This window comes from Cetorhinus maximus, chromosome 28, assembly GCF_964194155.1.
Source record: "Cetorhinus maximus chromosome 28, sCetMax3.hap1.1, whole genome shotgun sequence".
Classification (NCBI taxonomy): domain Eukaryota; kingdom Metazoa; phylum Chordata; class Chondrichthyes; order Lamniformes; family Cetorhinidae; genus Cetorhinus; species Cetorhinus maximus.
The window spans coordinates 14,572,170-14,587,345 of NC_135906.1; the positions used below are offsets into that span (position 1 = coordinate 14,572,170).

The window sequence follows — 15,176 nt, forward strand, 5'->3', positions numbered from 1 at the left end:
TATTATCAGAAAACTGGGGATGACTGCAATTAAAGCTCTTTGATGGCCAGCAAAAGTAGAATGGACCAAATGGCCCCTTTCTGTGCTACAAAATTCTATGATTCTAAAGCATACTTTCTCTGATCCACTGACAGGTGGTGAAAAATCCCCATCCCTCCTCCGTCTTCCGACCTAGGAGAAAGGAAACAGAACAATGCTGCAAAAAAGTTGAAAAACATGGGGAAATGGAAAGGATTTGTAAGTCCTGGTTCCAGAAAAATTCCAAATCAATAGGTTACCTTAAAGAGCGGAATTACGCTGTGCTCAAAGGCGCACGCACAACTAGTCAGAGATTCTGACTAACAATTACTAAGGAAAGTACAAAATGAAACTCTGATGTACTGATATTTTGGGATATTATGCAATGAGCTCTTCTTGTTAAAAGAAGAGATTAAACGTTGGAGGCTGTCAGGAAGATATTATAATTTTCATAATGTTATTGGAATTTATTGTAGAGTAATAGTGGGGTCTGCGTCTATGGGTCTGTGTGTGTGTGTACGTCAGCGCGCATGCGTGCGTGGGAAACTGAATTAAAGACAGCTGGTCTGATGGCTTTGATGTAAGAGAAGCTAGATAGGTAAACATGGGTGAAGTTTTAGAATGTGAGGTGTAAAGGGAATATATGCATTTTTAAATAAGTCAGAGTAGCTTGAATTCAAAAGAGGGGGTGAAATGCTACACCTAGCCAGAAGTAGTTAAGACAGTGTGTTTATTTTTCCCAAATATCGCTGGTAAAATTAGTACTATGGTAGATTTTTATTATTACAGAGGTAAAGTCCAAAGACATAGTGAAACAATGGGAATTTGCATTCAAAGGGGAAAATATGTATAAAGGAGAGAAGGCTGTGTGTAAGGATAGGAATTTTAAGATCTAAAACAAGTGTGAAAAGCCTCTAGCCTCTGTGCCCAAATTGCTGTCACTTTGAATTCGACTGTTCAGGGTATTGTGTTACTTAGCCTGGGTCTGTTAAAATCTATTTCGTTTTTGCTGTTGCCTTAACGGAGGTGTAGCTGGGAGTTAGATTAATCAGGGGAGCTAAGAGTTATCATGGTAGTAATTTGTAGACCTATGTATGTGCTTAAAATTATTTATTTCATTAATAAATGTTTAATTTCGTTTTCTAAAATCCCGCTAAGACTTGGTGGACTTATTACTACTGAATTCAAGGCACATATCTCAAAATAAATATACAAATTGCAATAAATACACAAATTGTAGCAGTTGTTTCAAGTTTCTCTTTGGGGTTTGAGCAGCTCAGCATTTACCACTGGCTGTGCCATAACAAAATTGGGGGCGTATGGGATATATTTGAAATTCCTGGAACAAAAACAGAAAATGCTGGAAAAGCTCAGCAGGTGTGAAAGCATCTGTGGAGAGAGAAACAGAGTTAATGTTTCAAGACTGTACGACCCTTCTTCAGAGCTAAAGAGTAGAAATGTGATTAAATTTATCCTGTGTAAAGGGGGTGGAGCAGGTGAAGCTGGATGGGGGGAAAAGAAGATTGACAAAGTTGCCATGAACAAAAGGACAGAGGGAATGTTAATGGTAGTTGTAAGGGCTAAAAAAGGTGCTGATAGTGGCATAAAAATAAGAAAGCAGAATGTGATAATAGCAGAACAAGGGGAAGCACTCTGTGAAAGAACAACATGGAATAAGTAACAGATGGCCCTTTTGGGGGTGGGGGGAGGGGAAGGGGCAAGGAGGCGAATGTCTACTGCATTCATTGCTCCCAATGCGATCTCCCCTACATTGGAGAGACCAAACGCAGATTGGGTGACCACTTTGCCGAACACCTTCAGTCTGTCCGCAAGCATGACCCAGACCTTTCTGTTGCTTGCCATTTCAACACGCCACCCTACTCTCATGCCTACGCCCGTCCTTGGCCTGCTGCAATGTTCCAGTGAAGCCAAAGGCAAACTGGAAGAACAGCACCTCATCTTCCGACTAGGCACTTTACAGCCTTCCACACTTAACACTGAGTTCAACAACTTCAGACCATGAACTCTCTCCTCCATCTTCACCCCTTTTTAAATAAATTTTTTCAAAATTTATTTTTATTTTTAACTATTTATTTTTGTTTAGTTTTATTCATTGTTTTATCCTCTTTTCTTCATCTCACTTTTTATCCCTTTTTCCCCTTGCGCCCTCCCTCCACTCCCAAAAGGGCCATCTATTACTTATTCCATGTTGCTCTTTCACAGTGCTTCCCCTTGTTCTGCTATTATCACATTTTGCTTTCTTACCTTAATGCCACTATCAGCACCTTTTTTAGCCTTACCACTACCATTAATACTCACTTTGTCCTTTTGTTCATGACATCTTTGTCAATCTCTCCTTTGCCCCCATCCAGCTTCACCTGCTCAACCCCCTTAAACAGAATAAATGATCACATTTCTGCTTCTCTTTAGCTCTGAACAAGAGTCATACGGACTCGAAATGTTAACTCTGTTTCTATCTCCACAGATGCTGTCAGACCTACCGAGTTTTTCCAGCATTTTGTGTTTTTGTTTCAGATTTCCAGCATCCACAGTATTTTGCTTTTACTTTTGAAATTCCTGGATTGGTTTGGAGTTGGTGAATCTTAAGGTTACGAGTACGAGAAGCACTTTGAATTCAGGAATTGGTGTGAGGTATTTTTAAAGTAGTCAGACTGCAAAAATGGCTAAAATTTGTTTGGAAGTAGAAGATACAACTCTGATTGGGTTACAAAAAGTTTCCAAGGGTAAGTTAACATGAGTTGGTGGACAAGTTGCAGTTGAGGTTACCTGTAGGGGCAAAGAAAACAGACATAGTTGAAGTTGAAATGATAGCACTGCATTTAAAGTTGGAAGTGATACCTGACACTAGTGAGTCACAGCTGGAGGTAGTGAGACTTCAGTTAGAAATGAAAAGGCTTGAATTTGAACAAGCAAAGTAACTGAGAAAACCTGAATTGGAGGCAAATGAAAAGGAATTGGAAATGAAAAAAACTGGAACTAGAGGCAGCAGAAAAAGGGAAAAAGAGAGATTATTTCAAAAAAATGGAAATGCGAAAACTTGATCTCCAGAGGGGAAAAGTTAGAAATGGAAGAGAGAATGAAGGAAAGGGACAGAGAGTACTGGCTTAAGAAGCTAGATTTTAAAAAGGAGACATTAGGTGCTGAGGAAAGTTCTGATGATGAGAAAACCTTTAACCTAAAACCCAGTGGGGAGATGTTTAAATTTGTACAAGCTCTTCCGAAGTTTGAGGAAAGAAATGTTGAAACATTCTTTATTTCATTTGAGAAGATGGCTAAACAGATGAAATGGCCACAGGAAAACTGGACATTGTTGTTACAATCCAGGTTTGTGGGTAGAGGACATGAGGTTTATGCTTCACTGTCAGAAGAAATGTGAATGAACTATGACGTGGCAAAAAGGATACTTTGAGTGTATCGGAGTTGGTTCCTGAGGTATACAGACAGAAATTTTGGAATATGAGAAAACAGCTTATATTGAGCTTGAAAGAGTAAAATAAAGTATTTTTGACTGGTGGATATGGGCATTAAAGATAGAGATGATGATGTAGCATTTAAAGAAGTAAATCTTTTGGAAGAATTTAAAGATTCAATTCTTCGGTAATGAGAACTCGTGTGGAGGAACAGAGAGTTAAAACGGTAAGACAAGCAGCAGAGATAGCTGATGATTATGAGTTAGTTCCTAGAGCTAAACCTTTTTTTGTCGCCCTTTTAAATCAGAGAAGGATAGAAAGTGGGAAGGTGAAAGGAAGGTGGGTTGTCAGGGAAGAGAAGGAGCAAGTGGAAATTCCCAGGAAGTTTTTTCTCAGAATAAAAAGGAAGGTGCTGCAGGTAGAGGTGACGCTCGAAAATTGAGGTGTTTTCATTGTAATAAAGTTGGACACACTATGTCAGTGCATTGGAAATTGCAGGGAAGATCTGTTGGGATTATTGGATGCAGAAAAGTTCTGGAAGTAAAAGTACCGTGGGTTCTGAGGTTCAGACACAGGAAAAACTAGTGGTTTGTGCACAGGTAAAACATGAAGAATCAGTGATAGGTAAAGAAGTGGGAACGTGTTCACAAGTTACCCAAGAGAATTCTGAGGATCAGATTGCAGAAATGTTTAAAGATTTTCTATGTGAAGGGAAAGTCTTTCCTTGTGTACAGGGTGGAGTAGGAAAGGATGTTAAATTTTAAGAGACACAGGGGCTAGCCAATCCTTAATGTTGTTGGGATAGCGATACTTGTTGTTCAGAGAGAGTATTGCAGGAACAGGTGGGGTTCATGGAGATGCTAAACCTATTCCATGGTGGAGGTAAATTTAAAGAGTAAGTGGAACACAGGTGATGTGATTGCTGGAATAGTGGAAAAATTGCTCATTGCTGCGGTTCAATTTAATTTTGGGTAATGATATAGCTGGGTCCCAGATATGGGTGATGCCAATGGTAGTTGAGCAGCCTGTAGGAGCACTTTCAATAGAAGTGTTGCAGAGAGAGCATCGTGGATTGTTTCCAGATTGTGTGATAACAAGATCACAGGCTCATAGGTTGAAACAAGAAGAACAGGAAGTTCAAAGGCAGGGAGAAGGTGTGTAAGTCCAATTAGCTGGCACTGTTTTTGATAACATTGTTCAGGAAGAAAGACTGGAAAACAATTCAGCTGAAGTGTTTAACTCAAGGTAGTTAGTAGAGTTACAGAAAAAGGATTCACAAATAAGACAGCTATATCAAACAGCTTACTCAGAAACAGAGGCAAAGTGCATTGCAGAACGTTATCACCTTAAGAGTAATGTCCTAATGAGAAAATGGAGTCCGGATCATGTTTCAGCGATAAAAGCTGGAGGGAAGTGCATCAGGTTGTAATACCATTTGGATATAGAAATAAGATTCTGAGGATAGCTCATGAAATTTAAATGGGGGGACATTTAGGAATTAGAAAGACACAGGCGAAAGCACAAAAACATTTTTATTGGCCTGGATTGCATACGGATGTAGTCAAATTCTGTAGAACATGTCACACATGTGAGGTGATAGGGAAACCACAAGCAGTGATTAAGCCCCTTGTGACTTTAATTCCAATTCCAGCATTTGAAGAACCTTTTACTAGGGATTTGATTGATTGTGTAGGACCCCAGTCTAAGACTAAAAGTGGAAATTAGTACTTACTGACAATAATGGATGTGTTTACAAGATTTCCTGAAACAATACCTTTGAGAAATATTACAACAAAGAAAACTGTGGAAGAGTTAACTAAGTTTTTCTTTTACAAGATATGGTTTACCAAAGGAAATAAAATTTGAACCCTGATCTGATTGTATGTCACAGCTGTTTAAGGAAATAATGAACGGTTTGGGGATAAAACAGTTTACATAAACAGCTTATCATCCTGTGTCACAAGGGCTTTGGAAAGATGGCATCAGCCTCCAAAAATTATGATGAGGGCGTATAGTCAAGATAATCCACCGGATTGGGTTGGGGAATTCCATTCTTGTTATTTGCTATTATGGATGCTCCTAATGCAAGGACTGGTTCGAGTCCTTTTGAATAAGTTTATGGTCATGACTAAGGGGGCCACTGAAATTGATTCATGAGAAATTCGTGAGTCAATATTCAGAAACTACTTGCCTGGATTATGCATCAAACTTCAGAGAGAGATTGGACAGAGCATGTGAGTTGGCAAGGGAGCATTTAAAGATATCACAGCAAATGATGAAAGTGAAGGCAGACAGGAAAGCTACAACTCATAGTTTTGTTGCTGGGGAGAAAGTGCTAGTTCTGTTACCAGTGCTGGGTGGCTTGTTAAAGGCAAAGTTTAGTGGGCCTAACAGGATTGAAAAGAAACTGAGTGAAGTAAATTATTTAATAAATACTCCAGACAGAAGAAAGAAGCAGAGGGTGTGTCACGTAAATATGTTTAAAAAGTACTTCGACAGGGGAGCGGACCAAAAGGAGGTGTTAGTGGTGGTAGGTAAAGAGAAAGAGGTAGAAATGCAGGATTCTGAAATTGATTTTCCTCTAATCAAATTGGATAATGAGGGGGTACTTGAAAATTTAAATGTAATATTGAATTACCTTCCAGATAAGTGTCAAAGTGATGTGGGGAAGCTATTTCAGTCACACAAAGCTATTTGTGGGAATAAGCTGGAGGACAAATTTAGCTATACATCATGTATGTGTAGAAGTTTCATCCTAGATAAGGCAACATCCTTATGAAGTAAATCCGGCAAAGTTATCACAAGTACAGTAAGAAATCGAATTCATACTTCAAAATGATATCATTGAGTCTAGTTGCAGTAACAGGAGTTCACCTATTGTGCTGGTACCAAAACCGGATGGAATACAAAGACTGTGTGTGGACATTCGAAAGGTGAATGCAGTGACAAAAGTGGATTCATATCCTATATCAAGGTTGAAAGATTGCATTGAGAAAGTGAGAAAATCAAAATTTATCACAAAGATTGACTTGCTAAGAGGATATTGGCAAGTACCGTTATGAGAGAGAGCAAAGGAGACATCGGCTTTTGTGACGCCAGATGGACTAAGTCAGTTTTAAGTCATGCCGTTTGGTATGAAAAATGCACCTGCAACATTTCAAAGACTGACAAACAAAGTAATTGCAGATTTGAGCAATTGTGCTGTGTGTATATTGACGGCTTGATAATTTTCAGTCAAACGTGGGAAGAGCCTTTACAACATCTGGAGGAATTATTTAAACTGATTATTTTTTTATTCATTAACTGGATGTGGGCTTCGCTGGGTGGGCCAGCATTTATTGCCCATCCCTAGTTGCCCTTTACAAGAAACTAATTTGGTGATGAACTTGTCTAAAGGTGAATTTGCAAAAGTGCGAGTTATGTATCTAGGCCATACCATTGGACATAGTAAGGTAGCTCAGAAAGATGTGAAAGTCAAGGCTATCGTGGATTTCCCCATGCCTACAACAAAACGAGAAGTTGAGGTTTCTGGCATGAGTGGGTTTTACCGAAAATTTGTCCCAAATTTTAGCAGTGTGGTTGCTGCATTAATTGAACTATTAAAAAAGAACAAGAAGTTTCAATGGACACAGGAGTGTCAGAAGACCTTTGAAAGTTTCAAAACTGTATTGACTATGACACTCATTTTGGCAGTAACCAATTATGCCAAGCAATTTAAGTTGGCCGTTGACATTGGGTCTGTGCTGTTAGATGATGATGATACTGGAATTGAGAAACTGGTTGGGTATTTTTCAGGGAAGTTGAATGTACAACAGAGAAGATATTCAATGTTCGAAAAGGACGTTGGGCTTGGTGTTAGCATTGCTGCATTTTGAAATTTATGTGGCAAACAATTCATCAGAAACAATTGTTTACACAGTCCACAATCCTTTAAAGTTTCCGGACAAATTTTGAGACAAAAGTGCAAGGCTATTCAGATGGAGTTTATTTCTGCAACCATTAATCTACAAATTATACCTGTGGTGGGACGACAAAACCCGATTGCAGCTGCAATATCAAGAGTTTGAAGCTTAAAGAGAAAATTGGACATTTAAAACCTGGACACTGGACTGGAATGGTTTCTGTTGACACCAAGATGCATGCATCTGGTAGTGTAATAAGTATAGGAGGTAATGTAAGATGGGTTGAGAAAATGAAGCCGTCTTTTTAAATTATGACGGTTCACTTTTTAAAAAAAAGGAGGGGGATGTCGGGAAGATGTAACAACTTTCATAATGTTAGTGGAATTTATTGTAAAGTAATAGTGGGGTATGTGTGTGGGATTTAACTGAATTAAAGACAGCTGGTCTGAAGGCTTTGATGTTAGAAGAGAAACTAGGTTTGAAATACTAAATAAGTAAACATGGGTGAAGTTTTAGAATGTGAAGTGTAAAGGGAACATATGTATTTTAAATAAACCAGAGCAGCTTGAATTCAAAAGAGGGGGTGAAATGCTACACCTAGCCAGAAGTTAAGAAACAGCGTGTTTATTTTTCCCAAAGATTACTGGTAAAATTAGTACTATGATAGACTTTTATTATTAGAGATGTAAGGTCCGAAGGCATAGTGAAACAATGGGAACTTGCATTCAAAAGGGAAAATATGTACGAAGGAGAGAAGGCTGTGTGTAAGGACAGGAATTTTAAGATCTATAACAAGTGTGAAAAGCTTCTAGCCTCTGTGCCTTGAATTCGACTGTTCAGGGTATTGTGTTTCTTTGCCTGGGTCTGTTAAAATCGACTTTGTTTTTGCTGTTGCCTTAACGGAGGTGTAACTGGGAGTTAGATTAATCAAGGGAGCTAGGAGTTATCATGGTAGTAATTTGTGGGCCTATGTATGTGCTTAAAATTATTTCTTTCATTAATAAATGTTTAACTTAGTTTTCTAAAAACCCTCTGAGACTTGGTGGGCTTAGTACTGAATTCAAGGCACGTATCTCGAAATAAATTAACAAATTGCAAAATAGTTGTGGCAGTTGTTTCAAGTTTCCCTTTGGGATTTGAGAAGCTCAGCATTTACCATTGCCTTGTTATGGCACAGCCTAATACAAAACAAGGACAGTTTAAACAGGAAATTCTTTTGAGTTTGCTGTCCAGAGAAGAAGTGTTACTCAATTTTCTAGTGATTTATAATTATTGACAACACTATAGAAAAGTTATTGCTATAAATATTTTGGTGAAATATGTAACTGTACTAACCTGTCAGGATTTATGTAGGGACAAATATGTATTCCTTTAAAGGATATGACTGACTGACATCAATGGCTAACAACTAGAGAATAATCTTTCAATCCTTACTTCCTCATCCCCATCCAACATTGAGATGTCATTCAACTGCAATGATGGTTTAAATAAGGACCAGATGCTACCATGATGATCATGATAGGTCAAGTGTTACTGGAAATTAAACAGGAGCTGTCATACTAAGCCCTTCCCATATCTAGTCTTGAATGTTTTTAGCAGAGAGAAGCCTTTTTTAAAAAAAATAAATTTGATGTACTTACTTTTTTTTTAAAAAAGAAGCCTATACATATTGGCTAAACCTAAAAGGAAGGGCTTCAAAGGAACTGGCTCTTAAAGTGATAGGTCAAATCTGAACAGTTAGTCTGTCCTAATCAACCTACTCCTTTAAGATGAGAACACTGCACAGAAACAAGTGACCAATTTTTTTTCCCGTTTTTAAATTCTATAAAATATTTGCTCAAATACTGAATACAAACTTACTTCTCTTTTTCTTTGGATGTGGCTCATCGTCCTCAGATGGCATAGAGGAGCTCGGGGTGCACTCAGTTATGCTGCCTTGGCTCAGATCTGTGGGGATGTAGCACTCTGTCGGAGGCATTTTTTCTGTCTCTGGATTCTTCTGTACCGGTGAGGCCGGAAACCCCAGCTCTACTGTTTTGGGCTGCATTGGCTCCAACTTCACCGTCTTACCCCCTGGCAGAGAACACAGCTCCCCCGACAGCTCCTTAACCACAGATTTGATATTGTTTTTGATGGGTTTTGGAAGAGGGCGGTCCTGCACACAGTTCAGGGAAGCACCTGTGCCAATGTTGGGCTTCTGGCGGATCCATTCCCTCAGGGTGTCTATCGGCGAGCCGTTGATGTGCCATTCAGTCACCCCGAACTGTCTGAGATGGGCTCTGGCATGGCTGGCTAAAGCTTTCCGGTTTTCAAAGTAGTGGCCGCACAATTCGCAGCAAGTATCTGTGGCTGCAGGGAAGAGACCAGGACACAAATCAACGTGTTAATGTGACTCCGGCTGTTTAGTGGTGCAGCCGTCTGTTCAAGTCAAATTAATGTTCAACAGTCCTGATGGTAAAGACTGTGATTTTCTCTGCGCTTGCTGAGTTAAACATTTTACAGCACAGAAGGGTGCCAGTCAGGCCATTGAGGCCATGCCAGCACATAAATATTTAGCAACTTAGTTCCACTCTTCTGTTCTTTTCCTTAGCTTTGTCATTTTTTTCTTTTTTAAGTAATTATCCGCTTTCCTTTTCAAAGCTACTATGGATTCTGCTTATCCCACTGTTTCTGGGATGGTATTTCACCTCCTAACAACCTTCTGTGTATAAAAAGATTCTAACCTCACCCACTGCACTTTTGGTGATGACCTTAAATTTCTACACCCCCCGCCCCCAGTCCCCAACTTATCTGTGGAAGTAGCTTTCCCCCCCAATAACTCATCAAAGCCTCTGTACTTTTGAACACTACTGGATCTCATCACTTTTCTCTATTTCATTGAAAAAAGTCCCTGGAGACAATGCCAGAACTTGCAGAGAGGTGCGCTAAAATAGATTTCAGTTTGGACTCTGCCATATGTCTGGTGAGTAAAGGAAATGGCCGGTGCAGTAGCAAACAGGAATGGTCTTGGAGTTGAGTTAGCTGATGTCAGCCAGGGGAGCAGTGGGAGCACTACAAGTGAGATGAGCCCTTGTAAAGGGAACAATAAGAAAGCCAGCTAGGATTCCCACTTATGCTCACTATACAATGACCTGTACTGGGAAGTATGCATGCGAGGTCAAGATTGAGTTCTGTTGCGATGCCATCCATGGTAAAATCTGTAGATAGTTTAGGGATCTCCATATGAAGAATGCACTCAGAGGACTGCTCCCACCCATAGACCTGTAACCCAGCAAGAGTTAGTGCCTTAAGGAGACAAAGAGAGAAACTGGAAAAAAAAACAGATAAAACAAGAAGTGCCTTTTCACAATGGTAATTATTTAAAGATTTGTGCTTTATTCCACATCCTTATGCAAGGGAAGTTTCAGTTATTTCTTCCGTCGGCTTTGAACACTCATCAGTACAATTAGAAAATGTAGAAGAGTGAACAATTTCACAAGAATACATGCGAGGTGTCTGTAGCTTCAACCCCCACCCACCCCTAAATGGGAAGGGCAGTGGCACCATTACAAATCAAAAGGCTTGATAAATTTTAATGGGATGGAAATATTTTCTCAACAGATCGGATTGGGTTTTTGCCCCTCCTGCATATTTCTAAAGTTAAGAATGAAGCAGAATTGAGCAAACAATGCTGAAACTCAATAAAATTCAAAACTTCTCCCCGGTTTGAAGATATTGAAGTGGAAGGTCCAGGTTAGCAATGAAATACCAGATGTGACAGATTTGGAGCCCATTATGAGCCAATATTTTTTTTTAAAAACAGAAGTGAGTAATACTTTTGAGAATAGCGAACCTTGTGAAGCTATTTGTCTCATTACTAATGAGTTAAGAAGTTCAGGTAAATTCACCTTGTCATATATACTTCTTAATATATCAGTATCCTTTCAACTGTACAATAAATCTTCTCTCCTGGGAAGCTGTGTAAAGCAGCTTTTGCTGCTGTCCTTTTCTTCTGCATTACCCGAGCTGAGTTTCACTACGTGACCATGCCAGTGTGCAGTATACAGGATGTTGCAGAAAACCATAGCATCGATGTCAATTTTGTCTCTTGTAAGAATGAATTTGATTTTTAAAATATTGTTTTGGGAGGGAACTGAACAGCAAGAAAACAATCCATGAAGTGGATGGGAGGAGAAGATTGTTTCAGCAATCTGGTCACTGGTTCTTAGCAACTCAATTAAAACAAAAAGAACACAAATTGTAATTATTTTAGAAGGTTAAATTTTTGTAATAAAGAAAGGAACTGTTCTTCCTAGCAGGAATCCTGCCATCCAACCTGGTTTGGCTCACACTTAATTCTAGTCTCACATTACATTGACTCAATGCTTTCTGAAATGGTTTAGCAAGCAAGTCATGCAACTGCCTAAGGCGGCAGCTTACACCTTCTCAGGGCAACTGGGATGTACAATATCTGAGCCCCACCTGTGTTATCCACATCCTGCAAACAGATTTGGTTGGGGTAGAAAAGAAATTGGGTAACCGTGAATCTTCCAAATTCCTTACTAACAGGGCCAGGAGCTACAGCGATCACTAACAGTAAAACCCTGGTGAAAGCATGGCATTTGCAGTGTATGGCAATTGCAATGCACGGCACCATGACTTGCAGCAGGATTCCCCACACAATGCGGTCCACAACGTCAGCTGTATGGCTCGGAAGATGCAGAGAAGAAACGGCAAGCATTTACACCACACCACAGGGAAGAGAAACATAAAACAAAGAGAGGCTTGAGTGTCCCTGAAAATTTTTCTTGCAATCAGCTGCTGAGCAGCAGTGCCAGAGGTACAAAGAGTTGCGTGTCCAGTGGCCTACTGTTTGGAGTTAAACGTGCAGCATTGTGAGGGCAAAGACAAGGCAAGAGTATTCAAAGTAGTCTGACTTACCTATTACTGGACTCGTCGCCACCTTCTCCTGCGGGGACCATGTGGTCTTTGGCTTAAACAAGCCCGATTCTGGAGTATAGCTGGGTTTAAATTCTGGTGTCAGATTTCTTTCATCTAACATGGGTTTCTTTAGTGGTGCAGTTGACACGAAACCCATCGGTATCTTCTTCCCCAGTGGTGACCCAGCTGGATGTTGGCTGTTGGGTGTGTAGGTTAACACTTTTCTTGCTGGAGGTGTCAGATGCTTATGCTGCATCTCCTTGGCAGATGATTTGACCAACTGCCCGAAAGGCTTGGAAATGGGTTTTTCCTCGTACAGGTAGTTTTCAGCCTCTTGCTGTAGCTCCCGTGGCATTGGCTCATGACCAAGTGGCTCAGGCTTCCCTTTCCTCTTCATCAGCTCCTTCAGCGTATCAATTGGCGAACCATTCACAGTCCACTCTGTCACCCCAAACTGCCTCAGGTGTGACCTGGCGTGGCTCGACAGCCCCTTGCGATTCTCAAAGTATTCACCACAGAATTCGCAGCAGACGTCCTTGCTGGGCTGATCAACCGCTACCAAAACAAAAGAAAGAAAGAAAATTGACCTTAGAGGGGAGGAAGGAAATGGTGAGGTGAATTTGAAATTAAAATGGTGGACATCACCGACAACAAATGGATTACCCACCAAGTTTCTCATGTCACCCAGCGGTAGTAGCAGTCATAAACACATTAAAATTAGATGTAAAAGCCACCTTTTGTGTGTGGCATTTCCATTTCCCACACAAGCCATTCTTGCAGTCTCCTGAGCAAGCTTACCACTTTAGTGTTAATAAAGTACAAACTGTACGGTCTGTAATACGGACAAAGCTAAATCATCAACTTAGGACCCATAAAGCAACGAAGCTGAAATTGAAGCCTTAACGCCATTAATCAAGATTCAAAACCCAGATCCCAAGAAAGAAGATATTATCTGCATTCAGTATCAATTGATCAATAGCCATTTTTAAGTCCATTCTGATGAATGCCTGGACAAGGGTGTTGACATCCAACCAAAACACACTGTTTACTTGTGGATCTGGTCATAAATAAAATAGGAGCAGTAAAACTGCTCATGGATTGGGCTGATTATATTTATCACCAGTTCATGGCTAGGTAAATAGGAATAGCTGTTTACCTAAATTAAAAGCTTCAAGCAAGGGTGGCACACAGCACAGAGCTCTCCCATGTTAACAACTTACAATTCGAGATCTCTAGTACATTGAATATGGTGATCTGCACCGAGCTACGCATAAGCTCCATCACAATGGTGAGGTAGGAAGGGGGACTTCTTCACACCAATGTGGGCGATCAATCTGCTGCTAGTTGATAGCATGCCCTATTCTCTGGTAAACGACTGCATTCACTAACCGAGAAGGATTCCTCTCGGCCCCTGTAGCTCAGGAATTTCATAAACATCAAAATCAGATTCATCATCCAATGGAAACCTCAAGGTCGATACTTCAAGGGAGTTTTCTCACTGAAGCTTTTCAATGGTCTCTTTCAGACTCCCACTATTTAGTTCTTGATAAGTGGCTGAATGCTGCCATGCATGCACAACAAAGGGACAATTGTGAATTTCAAATGTCTCCAATAAGAAAGGCAGTAGGTAAAAGAACAAGAGCTACCTAAGTATTACATTAAATTTAAAGATGAAGCCCAAAATCTAAAGACAAGGAATTCAACCATCTTGAAACTCACTTATCCTCCACATAAACAGGCTGGCAATGCATCAGAGCATCACTGATTTGATGTGGGAAATTCTTGAATTTTATCTTGAAACTAGGTTTTATCAATGCACCTTTGCTGAAATAAACAGTAACACTCATAGAATGCATAGATAGCATAAAAATTTGACTCCTGGCGTAATTTAACATTATCCCCTGTGTTTGACCTCAAGGAACAACTGGAGGTCAGTCTAACAGAACATTCTCATAAAAACACTTTTGACGATTACTTCTGACTGCTGCCACACAAGGTACCTCCATCAGTTCTATGCACGGAGAATGTCATTTTTGATGATGATACTTGTGAAATCTAAATGGAGAATTCATTCTTGAGGGTGTACCTCACCTCTGCTCAGGAAATTTGCTGCAATATCCATAATGGCTGCAAAATTGGGAATCTATTTGTAATGCATCAATGCAGAGAGATTGAGATCCCGCTCATCCCAGAAAATAGTCTTCATATCCATCTGGAAATGTACTTACCTATGGATCTGGTCTTACGAAAATGGCAAGAACATCAGTTACACCATATATGGAATGAGACTATAAATTTGGCACTGGCTTACGGCTAGTTCCATCATTCCCTGGTGATAGTACCCATTCCTAAGAGATTACACCCAACATCTGGAGAAAGCCCAAGGATCCCCGCCCACAATTCACTTACAGCATTTGCTTTCAGAGCAACTGTATCCTGAACAGAGGGAAAGTGCTTGGGAGAAGGTATGATCACCAATAGTTGCACAGAGGCACGCAACTACAATCAATAACATGGCATCTGCCATCAGTCACAGAATGAATGGTACTCCGAAACCCAAAGGAGGTTGAGTATTCTAGCTGAATTGTGAACTGGTCCACGTCTGGTGAGGATATAAACCAAACTCCAGGTGGGATTTGCCTTAGCTCATGAGAAACTCCAGCTTCTGTTTAAAATTCAGAACCCCATGAACTGCAGGAGTCAAAGGCTGCTCCTGATAATGCTTCTACAAGTCATGGAGGGTAGGGTAGTTGAGTAATTGGCGCATCCTTGGTAGGACGCTCGTTACTGTTGGATGAATCCTATACAATGATGTCAACTTATTGCAAAATTGTTTGCGAAATCTCTTCCCTTTCTCAAATAAGCACAAAATCCCATTCTCAGCTCTACATATTAATACCTAAAG

The 15,176-nt window shown here is 40.1% G+C and overlaps 1 protein-coding gene across 1 annotated transcript in view; it reads right to left on the bottom strand.

The window, feature by feature from the left end:
- LOC144668818 (uncharacterized) overlaps positions 1-15,176 on the bottom strand; it is a 144,636-nt gene that overhangs the window by 30,288 nt on the left and 99,172 nt on the right. The window contains exons 13-15 of the mRNA XM_078531193.1: positions 12,272-12,826; positions 9,212-9,700; positions 115-171 (exon numbers count right to left, since the gene is read on the bottom strand). Coding sequence (XP_078387319.1) covers positions 115-171; positions 9,212-9,700; positions 12,272-12,826 — 1,101 coding nt within the window. The remainder of the gene's footprint in view (positions 1-114; positions 172-9,211; positions 9,701-12,271; positions 12,827-15,176) is intronic.